Source organism: Falco naumanni, chromosome W (genome assembly GCF_017639655.2).
Source record: "Falco naumanni isolate bFalNau1 chromosome W, bFalNau1.pat, whole genome shotgun sequence".
Lineage (NCBI taxonomy): Eukaryota > Metazoa > Chordata > Aves > Falconiformes > Falconidae > Falco > Falco naumanni.
This window is the reverse complement of record NC_054079.1, coordinates 27672242-27684514: the sequence shown is the minus strand read 5'-3', so window position 1 is coordinate 27684514 and position 12273 is coordinate 27672242. Positions and strand designations below refer to the sequence as shown.

The 12273-nt window shown below is 36.7% G+C and overlaps 1 protein-coding gene across 5 annotated transcripts in view; it reads right to left on the bottom strand.

Moving 5' to 3' along the window:
* LOC121080397 (rapamycin-insensitive companion of mTOR-like) overlaps nucleotides 1–12273 on the bottom strand; it is a 109811-nt gene that overhangs the window by 81455 nt on the left and 16083 nt on the right. For 4 of the 5 annotated variants that reach the window (XM_040578403.1, XM_040578401.1, XM_040578402.1 and 1 more), the window contains one exon: nucleotides 1935–1999. In XM_040578403.1, the coding sequence (XP_040434337.1) occupies nucleotides 1935–1999 (65 nt within the window). Of the gene's footprint in view, nucleotides 1–1934; nucleotides 2000–2123; nucleotides 2159–12273 lie in introns of those variants that run through there. The other variant, XM_040578408.1, reaches the window with a different exon arrangement.

The following is a 12273-nucleotide window of genomic DNA, read 5'->3' as shown; positions in this document are numbered from 1 at the left end:
GAAAATATCTACCCAAGGAGAAGAAAAGTTAAGGTTGCTTTTAAGCCCCACTTGCCAAGTCTCAGACCAATTTTAAAAGTAGGGTGTCTTCTCTCCTTGCCCTTAGGCAGGGGTCCTCAAACTTTTTAACCAGGGGGCCAGCGCGGATGCAGTGGCAGGCAGTCATCTGCGGCTGCTTGGTTTCCCCCCCCAACCCCCGGCGGGGGGGTTCTGTAAATACCAGGGGCCGGATTGAGGACCCTGGGGGGCCGTATCCAGCCCACAGGCCATAGTTTGAGGACCCCTGCTTTAAGGTTTTCCATTCATGCTTCTCAACATGTTTATTTCTGTAGAACAAAAAAGTTTTCCTATAGAAATTAAGATAAACTTGAGAACATCATCAGAGCAAATTACAGAACTCCCATATTATTTCCAAAGGACTTAGCCTACCTCAAGGTCATTTCCTAAATTAATTAAAAAGCTCAGTATTTGCAGGTTACTCAGAGTAGCTGTATAGCAAAATAACCTGCAAACAGAATACTACTGCAGAATGGCTATAATCCTGTAGGGCAAAATTTTTAAAATTGCTTGAAATATCTGTATTTCATAAAAACAATCCATCCTATAAATATTTCTGAAAAAGCACCAACCAGCACAATTATGGTTGTTAATATCTATTTGGGTTGTATGCTTGAGCTTTGAAAATTATCACTATAGCAGAATAATTACATGTATGTGTAAAAAATTGGCTTCTCATGTACATACACAGAAGAATCACTGGACTGACCAAAGTAACATTGCTAACCAAGATAATTTTCCTGCTCAGTCTTTAATTTTTTGAGAAACTGTTTTTGTTTGCCTTTTTTTTTTTTAAGTAGAAGGCTGTTTTTCTTCACTTGTCTGCTTAGAATAATAATTTTATCTGCTCCTTATCAATATCCTTAATTATGTTTGGATTAGCAGATCTTTATGCAAACTTTTTCCTATAAAAATAAACAATAGTATTTGTATAACCTTTTAAAACCTGTATTTAAAAATATTTGGTAAAGAACTCTGAATTTTGAAGTTATACTCTTAAGTGATGTTTAGTCCCGTCATAAAACACTATAATAGATTACATAAATAAGATCAGAAGACAATAACCTATTAAAGCTCACAGCAAAATGCAGATTCACAAAACCACTTATTAACATTTTTTAGCTCTAGCAAGGAAAATCAGTTCTATTTAACAAAACAACTTACAATATTTCCACAAGAAAAAGTACTAGGTTTTCCGAAATTTTTACCTAAAGAGTAACTAGCTTTTCTAAGCTTGCTTGCTTTTTAAAGTCATATAACTAAACTGAACAAACACTAAATCATATTAAATACTAGATTTTAGTTGTTTCTGCCACCAATGCTAAGCCTCAAGACAAGTTTACCAATGTCTGTGCAAAAACACAGAAGTTCTGGAAATAAGCATGTAATTACTTTTGACTGTCAAATGGCAACACAATATAGGGAAATTCCCCTTGAAAGTACATACACAGGGTGTTTTACTAGCAAGGAAAGCAATGCTACAAAGATACTCACATCAAATTAATGTAAAATATTTATCTTTAAATCCTGGTTCTACATCAAGAGTATGCTCTAAATTCTGTAAGAGCACATTTACTAAAAGCGCTTTCTGCAAGTACTGAGATATTTAGAGGTATTTTTTACATTTATGAGGAATATAATAAAGAAATCCATACTTTATTTTGGAGGGTTTTTTCCCCCCTCTTTGCGCGAAAGCATATAATGTATTTAATTTTACTCATTAAAATATTTGTAAGGCGCATATATTTGCATTGTGAAATTTCAAACACATTAAAACTACAAAATACTAGCTCAAGAGTACAACAAAAAAATTTATTTAATTGCACCTAAAATAATTAAAGTAGCCTAGTATTGCTCTAGTGCTCCTTACTACTTACCATATTATGATGCCGTCATATGTAAAACCTAGCTTTTCTTCAGCATGGCCAGTATTACAAAGAAGCTGAAAATAGAAGAAAACATCTATTACTTATAAGTCTTTAAAAATGACTATGTAAAACTGAAGATTTCTGGAAATGCTTTCGAAGAAAGCTGAGGAATTTCATTGATGGCAAGAGGAAATTTACCAACTTCAGACTTCCCTGAGAATTTCTGCTGTCAGTATTCTATGCTATATACATCAGAAACACAAACCTGTGGCCTCTCATACTAGAAAAAAGTTTGCACAATTATGTAAACTGCCTACAGGTTAATTTTTCAACTCCAGATTGCTCCTCTTGCTGCCTTTAAGTTATTTTCAGAAGAGCCATTATTAGTTGTGCAATTGGTAACCTGAGCAGAGATGAAAAAGACTGAAGTCAAAGCACATCTGCATTCAAAAAAGGACTTAGGTGAATAGTGAATGCTGTACCACTTATGTAAAGGATGACGCACCTATGTTTAGTTAAAAGTCAGGAAATGTCCAAGGACCCTTATTGCCACATGACGGATGCACAGACTGCTAAGTCCTTGGGTTGGTTATCTTTAGAAGGGACATTTGGTCTTAGATTCCTGTTGTACATGCAACGTGGTGAAGATGGAGACTTTAAACACAGCCGCTGAGGAATAGAGTCTGCGCAGAGACAACTCCTCAAGGACATTGTCCAGGCACAAGATATGTTAATGTTGTTAACTTGAAGATATACTAGGTCCTTGAATGGAATGTGCTAATTGTCCAGGTGCCAGATATGTTAATGATTTCCCGGAAAGTTAATGAATAGACATGAGTGACTTGTATAAAGAGGGGGCTGAACCGTTCCCTCGGTGTGCATGACTTTGGTGGAGCGATCCCCCATGCACCCAGTGCTGCCGAATAAAGATAACCTCTGCTCGCTTGAATACTGCTGACTGATTCTTCAAATCATAGGTGAGTTTTGAAGCAAAGACTGATACTGATGGTTCACTGTCATTATTTTGCCACAGCAGCACAGGCATAGAAAAAAGGCACCACCAAAAGCCCTTAAGTGACATTTGGCCTGGCCTGCCATCGATTCCATAGAATTTGTACCTCTGAAAACAATCAGTGCAAAGGCTGAATTTATACACATAAAAAGACACCAATAAACTGTTGCAAATTCCAAACATTTCAACCATATCTGTCCATTTTACTTATAAATCTTCAGTTTTGTGCTCAAAATTTTCACGTCCAAAACTGATCTCAAAAGGGGCAGGCAATCTAGCACATGCCTATGTTTTAGCCTCTTGAGAAAAGGAAAACTGTCTCTGCTGTAAGAAGAGCTGATGCTGTTCTCCTTTGCAAGAGCGGCAAAGAAATTCCTACTTATCTCATTTACTACCCCTAGTTAAATTTATAAAATACTTTAATATTAAGTCCAATTCCCAAAGCACTTCTAAAAACTCAAGTGACTAATACCGATTGCAATTAGCTTTGCACTTTGTCCTTTTTGAAGGAGGTTCCAGTTTTGCTTTCAGTTCTGAGCCAGTATGGTATTAGCCATTTCTCCTCAGTGAGGAATTCAGGAAGACTTTGTGCCAACTAGTGAATCTCTCTGTTATAATATTATTAAAATATATCAAGACTGTGCCATGTTCGTGTTCTGTGCCAAGTGCAAGGTTCTGCACCTGGGTTGGGGCAACCCCCAGTATCAATACAGGCTGGGCAGAGAATGGATTGAGAGCAGCCCTGAGAAGAAGGACTTGGGTGTACTAGTGGATAAAAAGCTCAACATGAGCCGGCAATGTGTGCTCACACCCCAGAAAGCCAACTGAATCCTGGGCTCCATCAAAAGCATGGCCAACAGCTTGAGAGAGGCGATTCTCCCCCTCTACTCTGCTCTCGTGAGACCCCACCTGGAGTCCTGCATCCAGCTCTGGAGTCCTCAGTACAAGAAAGACATGAACCTGTTGGAATGGGTCCAGAGGAGGGCCACAAAAATGATCAGAGATGGAGCGCCTCTCCTATGAGGACAGGCTGAGAGAGTTGGGGTTGTTCAGCCTGAAGAGAAGGGTCTGGGGAGACCTTACTGCATCCTTTCAATATTAAAAGGGGGCTTATAAGAAAGATGAGGACAGACTTTAATAGGACCTGTAGCAATAGGACAAGGGGAATGGTTTTAAACTGAAAGAGGGTAGATTCAGACTACATATAAGGAAGAACATTTTTTACAATGGGGGTAGTGAAGCATTGGTACAGGCTGCCCAGAGAGGTGATAGATACCCTTTAAAGGTCCCTTACACTCCAAACTATTCTCTGATTCATTATGTGTATTTACTACCAACAATAAGAAATTTATAATCTAAACAAACAGTTAATTGAAGGCTACTGTAAGTTTAAATATTTAACATATTCCATGTTCCTGTTCTACTGTTCACTCCATGTGAAAAATCAGCATGTTGTAGAAACTCTGCTTTTAAGTAAACCCATTTTATTAGCATAAAGGTGTAAGATCAGACACTTAGGTTTATGCTCAACAAGTAGAAATTCTCCCAAGGACCACATTATGGGGTTTTTTACCACAATTATTTTCCATATTGTGAGAAAAATGCATAATGGTAATGCTGAAATCCAAAGTTGTTAATGAGATAGATTATTAAATTGGCCTAGATCAGCTCCATATTTGGGCTCAAATAATAAAAGTTAGTTGAAATATTTAGGATTTTACATTTTTAACTGTGGATATAATCAGATTATTATAAAACATAAGAAATACAACCTATTTTCTTCCACCTTTCAAATTTAAGTGATAATAAACTAGGTAATTATGTGCATTAACTGGTTATGACAGTATGACACTTCCTAGTATCAATCTATTTTTATGCCATGTTCTTAGACTGCCTAAGGCCACCACTGCTGCTCTAGCATTTCCTATTGACAAGTTATGAACTCTAAAAATTGGCTGGCAGTGTAAGCAAAACAGTGTGATAAGGCAGTGAGTAAAAACAGTTCATTGTTCAGTTTCAGACAAGTACATCAACAGTTGTTTAGGCTCATCTTTTATACATCTAAACCTTTCCCTGTCATTGTACCCCAGACACAAATGAGAAATCCTAATTTAACATACCAGATTACCTTCAAGTCTTTTTTCCTACTTAAAAAAAAACCAAACCAGAATCATAATTCTGATGTAGGGAAACAAAAAACCAAACCCAACCAAAATCAAAAAACCCCAAACCCCTATTTCTGAGAAAGCTGCTATTGTGTGGAACACGAGGACGTTTTATAAGCAAGTCTGTCATCACACTTACCATGCTTTGGTTTGCATCTTAGACAGTCCTGAGATGAAACTAAAGCAGACAACATTCCAGGAACCCACCTAACCTGCTGCAATTGCTAAAAGGCATTCAGTTCGCTGGACTAACTCTAGTCTAGTCCTCAGTAACCACTCCTTACCAAATATATAGTGTGGATATTAGCTCCTCAATACCAACTGTTTTCCTCTATATATGTACTCCCATTGCACACACCCTTACTGATGTAGAAAGAAACTTGACCTTATCTTGAAACTCATAGTCATGTAACCTGACAACAGTTATAACTTGAGGAAAGTTTAACTGCTGTGTAGATACAAAGTTGCTGAATGTGATGATAATTATTATCAAAGTGTGTGATTGTGTCTGTGCATACATGTGAAACACCTCTCAGAAAATGAACAGATAAAAATACCTGAAAAAAATTAAGTACAAGATTAGCTATTTGTTTACTCTCATTCCAACAGGCCACCCTTACTTATGTATTGGCTTTCTTTACAATTTACACACGGTAATGTGCTTACAGGATTTCCAGTTAGAAAAGAATTTAAAATATGGACAGCAAGATCAGAATTCAAAACATTTCAGTGATTTGAAAGAAGCGACCAAACTGGATAAGAAAATTCAATTAAATCAAGGTGTGGGAAAATCACCTTGAGGGGGGGGAATTAGAGAAAAATTGGGTCCTAATAGAAGTGTAGTATTACGGAAAGCTTTTTAGGCTAAAATACAGCTATCGCCTTCAGGACAGTTGGCATGCACGGAATCTACATCACCACAGTCCCCTAAGCCACACAACCTGCTATCCTAGGGGAGTAGTGGAGGGTGGAGCGGAGTGGAGACACTACATCCAGGCTCTGCTGTACTCCCTGCAGGATTGGGAACGTGATGGTACCATACAGCTGATAAGCTGCATAGCGGCTGTCAAATGGAAAATATATGAGAAGATGTCTGTTACTGGGCCAACAACTGTGTCAAAGACACAAGCAGGAGCTTCATTATCTGCGAGAAAGTTGGGAACTTGGCCCACTCAGCACTTCAAGGCAGATGAGCTCAACAAGAATGTAAATAAGGAGCCTTCAGACAAGGACTGCTAACTGCTGAAAGAAAACAAGTTGCTGAAGAGGTAAGACTCAAGGATGCTAGGGTAAAATAATAGTGGTAGTGGGAGATCAAGACCTCCTACTCAAATGGCCTCCCAAAGAGAGTGAATCCCCTGCTTGGGAAGCATGCGTAATAAATTTAAAATTAACTGTACCTTTAAATGAAAGCGAGAGAACTTTGCACCAATCATAATAAAGGAATGTATGACTAGAGTCACTCAAGCTCTACCTGAGAGTAAAAAAAAGTATAAAAAGTGAATGAATGAAGGGACAAGTGGGGAAGACACCACCGAGATAGACTCCTGGGATCAGCCAATGGGCTGAATCTTTCTTCTCCCCTCCTTGGGATGCCTTGGGTGAGACTTTAACTAAGTGCTTCTTTGGGAGACTTAGAAATATCTCTAGAGAGTTATTCTTTAACATTTATAGCCAGGCTGTATTGTTTGTAACTTTTCTGTGCATTTTATACTTTATAACATTTTATTTGCATGTGCCTTTTTGGAAAAAAGTCACTATCGCTGGCAATCCAAGAACCTGTATATCTGTTGCACAAAAAAACCCTGCACTGTTAAGTAGCTGGTCATCGCAGTTTCTCGTTGAACATGACCCTACCTTAGAGTGCAGCCGTGCTAGTTCACAAGTAAGACTGGACTGGCAGCGCAGACTGCTATCAGTGTATCCAGACCCGTGGTAGTTTAATATACATATTAAACACAACTGGACTGATAGTGGTAAATTGGACATCACTCAGTTTAAACCTAGCTGTATGTAACCTCCCACCTCGGTGAGGAGAGTTAGAAGGTGAGGGGGTTTATTTTCTGCTAAATTACTCCATCCCCTTTAATGCAACAAAAGGGAACAGCATATCATATCATTCAAGGTTCCACACATTAAGAGAGACAGAAAAGTTGAAAGGAGTCCAGCAGAAAAATACAAGATGTCCAGAAAACATTCAAAATCTCAAATGCAAAAACAGTTTCAAAAGTAAAGCAAGATCTATAAGTTACAGCAATGTATAAACTAAATTACTTAAAGCAATGTAGTTTCCAAAAAGGGAAGTTTTACCTTTGGAAATACTAGTAGGACTACATTATGTTTAAGAGACCTTTTTTCCACTTCACAGGTTGCTCTCAAAACTGCATAAACAACAAAATTTTGGGCACTACATTTTAAGAGCAGACAAACCGGAAAAAGTTGTAGCAGAAAAGTGTACAAGGCATCTAGAAAATACACCCATGAAGGCTGAAACATTGGATTTATTTAGTCGAGGGGAAAAGAAATAACAAAAGTAGGGTTGGATTGATATATGTTGGGGGGGGAGTCATGGAAGCTGCTATAAAGATACTGTTCATCTGGTCTCAATGCTTTGGGTATTTTCTCAGTTATAAGTAAATGTCTGGTTTTAAATACATTTAGTGGAAAACTTTGCCATTTTCTTCTCATTTCAACTTCAAACAACATTAAGCAGGTCAGTGATTCTGGCCCAAATACAGTGATGTTTGTTGATGGCTGAATTCCTAACAAAGTCAAGTATAACTCATGTTTTTGACTATAACATTTAACGATTAATATGCATATCATTGTATTTTAAGTTTGAAGACAAGCAGTACTAGAATACTAAAATCTGCATTTGAATACACATCGCTATATTTTACTAAAATGGCAATGGATTATCATATTATGTAAATACTGTAATTATGCAAATATACTTTATATTTTACATACATGTTTTATATAAACTGTATATATTTTATATATACACACAATAAATTTCAATGCGTAGATACACACACATAGTATACTTTGCATGTTAAAACTGCCTATAATTCAACTCTAAAATTAAAAAATTTTGATATAATGGCAAATGAATGGGAATAGCACAGAATCTTTGAGTGGATGATTTAATATTAGGACGAAATGATACTTATGCTAGGCCAGACAGTGACTAACTTACAGTGAAGGTTTTTTTCATGTTTATTGTCAGCTACAAGTTTTTCATGCTACTTGGATAAGTCATAGCAATATGAGTAACACAACATGTCTTGGAAACAGTAGCTCAAAATAACAAAACCACAGGAGGTCAACAGCATATACAAGTTGAGTGCATGCCAAGACTGTTCAAATTTATATTTAATAGTCACAGCAATTAATAGGTAAAAGTATTATATTATTCCATGTGTCCACAATGTAATTATTATACTGCAATTTTGGAAATACAGTTTGAACTATCACTGGTAATATTTATGAGACTACTTAGTAGATCCTAACCTTAAGAGAAGCCCTTACTGAAACAGTGTCCTTTGGATTTAGACCCATTAGCTCTCCATGTTTGCTTCACAGCTGAATGCCCCTAAACAGATATTTTATCTGCTACATATCTCATCATGAGGTATCAAGTTTTGCCCATAGTGCTGTATAGCTATTTGGATGAATGTTACTGTCAGTCAATACTATATTCAGATTCTACAATACTTGGGATTTGCAAAGGACAGCCAAGACCCTAAAATGACAACATAAGCAGAGCAAGAAACTATGTAAGGAACAATAAATCAGAAAGACTGAATCCGTGAGAGCCCCAAAAATCAATCCATATCCTAGTGAAATTTAGCAGCATGGTCAAAAGCTAACAGATATATCAAGTAGAGTAGTAGAGTCTCATTAAATAATGATAGAATTAGTTTTGAGCTAACTGAAAATATCACTTTCCGTATCACTGATGCCATTCAATTGCTAGGGTTAAGCTAAAATGAATTAAGTTTCATTTCATCCTTAAAACAACACCTTTTTTGAATGAAAAACAGAAATCCCTATAACAATACCTGTGGATCTTTTTTTCTGTTCATTATTTAAATATGCTTTTAAGTTTAAAAAGGTATGAAGGATTTCTCAGAAGCTAACAGTGGAATAAACCTTCTATAATAAAGGATTCTAAATGAATACTTCAAATGCAAAATATATTTTCCACTAGGTAAATGCAATTGTACAGTTCCTTCTGGTTTTCAGTAATTTATCACTTACTACTTTTCATGGGGGTGGGGAAAGCCCCAAAGAAATAACAATAATGTTTTAGTATTAATCAGCAGAAGTTAGGAAACTTCAAGGTGCTTGCCTTATGTAGCTGGCCATATAAATGAAAGATGGGTAAACCTAGTGTCCTGGTTTCAGCTGGAATAGAGTTAATTTTCTTTTTAGTAGCTAGTACAGTGCTGTGTTTTGGATTTGGTGCAAGAACAATGTTGATAGGACACTGATGATTTTGGTTGTTGCTGGGTGATTATTATATTAAGTCAAGGACCTTTCAGTTCCTTGGGCCCTGCCAGTGAGGGCTGGAGGGGCACAGGAAATTGGGAGGGGACACAGCCAGGACAGGTGACCCAAGCTAGCCAAAGAGGTATTCCATACCATGGGATGTCATACTGAGTATATAAACTGGGGGAAGAAGGAGGAAGGGGGGGGACATCTGGCATTATGGTGTTTGTCTTCCCAAGTAACCGTTATGCGTGATGGAGCCCTGCTTTCCTGGGGATGGCCGAACACCTGCCTGCCCATGGGAAGTGCTGAATGAATTCCTTGCTTTGCTTGCATGCATGGCTTTTGCTTTACCTATTAAATTGTTCTTATCTCAAACCTCAAGTTTTACATTCCTTTTCAATTCTCCTCCCCATCCCTCTGGGTGAGGGGGGAGTGAGTGAGTGGCTGTGTTGGTGCTTGGTTGCCAGCTGGGGTTAAATCATGACACCTAGTCAGCTTACTGGAGCCAAAGCCACCTGCTGAACTTGCAAACTGCTGAGACAACTGAAAGCATCATTGACTGCTTACTAGATGTCAAATCCTCAAACAGTTTTTAGGTCAAAATTCAGATTAGCTTAAATAGGAATGCAGGTGGTTTGAAAGAAGATTATTTCTGTCCAGTACAGATTAGGCAGTACTTCACAAGCCTTTTTGCCCACAAAACTGCAGTTTCAGGTATTAGGTGATGAGGAGAAAAATTTCCAAACCTGTACAGCTGCAATTCATAACAAAACATATGTACAAACCTGTACATATGCAATTCATAACTTTCCATAGCCTGAGTAACATCAGAAATGAGAATGCTAATTTCATGGAGCAGAAAACTTAAGATGCTACAGCACCTGTTAAGCAAGAATAATCCATGTTCTACAGCCAAAGAGCCATGAACATAAACATTGAAGTTTTTACTAATGACAAGTAGTAGCTAAAATTTGATGCACAAAATACAAGTTTTTGTAAAATATGTATACAGCATACTTTGTACAGTAAACATGGGTGCTGCAGTGACTTGAATGTCACTAGTTAAAACTCCTCTTGAAGGGAATGACAAATGAAAATAGTTACACCTCTCAGGCATGCAAGTGTCAAAGAAAATATCTGCCTTACAGCATTATTCCTGTAGATAAATTAACAAATTCTGTTGATTGCTGACCATCATTATTTTAAATAACTCTATATAAAATTGATTAACTTCTGCATAAAATCCTGGAGTCTAGTTCACTAATTTTACAAGGGCGATTGCTTTCCTTCTCCTTAATAAATAGGGGATACCTCCACACACCGCCTTAAAAATCTAGTCCTCTTTCAAGGAAAGAAACTTGAACCTAGCATACCTCAGATGTCTCCAAATATAAAACTTAATGTCTACCATGATCTCTGTCAGGAAAGTCCATGTTAACTTACATTACTTATTTCCACATGAATACAAACTTCTTCTGACCAAAAAAGATCAGTATTTCTTCCAAATGTGAGAGTTGCTCAGTCTTTGAAGGAAGAATTTGGGGCAGCTAGGAACAATTGCTTAGACTGGTGCCAACATTTTCTTTTAAGTACAATAATACTCCTAGCAGGAGAGTTAAGTTGTATAGATTTTTTTTTTTGTCTGTATTATTTTATCAGAAATATGGTGTAAACATTTTTTCAAAGGTACTTTCCCTGCCCATAGGAAAAATATCCTAGATAACTAGTAGCCTTTCAAATGGACCATAAAATGCAAGAATTTACAGACAAATCAAGTTCACGACCATCAATATAATTCCAAGACAGAATACAAACATCTTCAGCTCTTAGCACATCTAACATCACAAAACCTCACCATCTTTCCCACATTCCTATCTCACAAAGGAGGAACTGAGACTATATCAACTCATGGTAGAAGACCAGATTACAAAAAGGAAATTAAAAAAAATTTTCCCCAAACTCCAGGCTTTCATTCTTAAACACTGCAATGAAAACAAAACACACAGAACTGTTCCAACCACAAAGGAGACTATACAATACAATTTGCTACTTTTATTCTATTCATAACTGCATTTACAGTTCAAACAAAAATAGGAAGAGTTTCCAAAACCAAATGTACAAGTTATACATTTGTAAAACAGATATTACAGGAAAATGAATATAAGAAACAAGTGCTAAACATCAAATAGAGTTGGATGATTCCTTTATACAGGGTCACACTGATTCAGGATCAAAACCAGGTTATGAACAGCCTCTGTCTTCAAAATTAATATTTAATTTTAGCTAGTTGCTTTTCACAAATTCATCATTTCTTGCCAATCTTAAGTTCAATTTATGAAAACCTTCCTTGTGGTTTTGTACATATTTTCCAATTTTAACATTAGGTAAGTACAAGGAACCAATTCTTCAAATATTCAATTATCAATTTTTCAAAACTAACTTTAAAAAAGAATTTTTGGTTCATCCTTTAATTACATTATGCATATTTAATAATTTACCACATTTATAGATGCTTAACATCTGTAGTAGTAAAATCAACACTGTTTTAAGATCCATACTTTCAACTATTGGTTTTTCACTAGAATCATGCATCTGCAAATTAATCCAGCTCTGATTTTAAGGCAACTAGAGAATTTGAAAGCACCTACATTTATAAGTTTCCAGGTCAGCACAA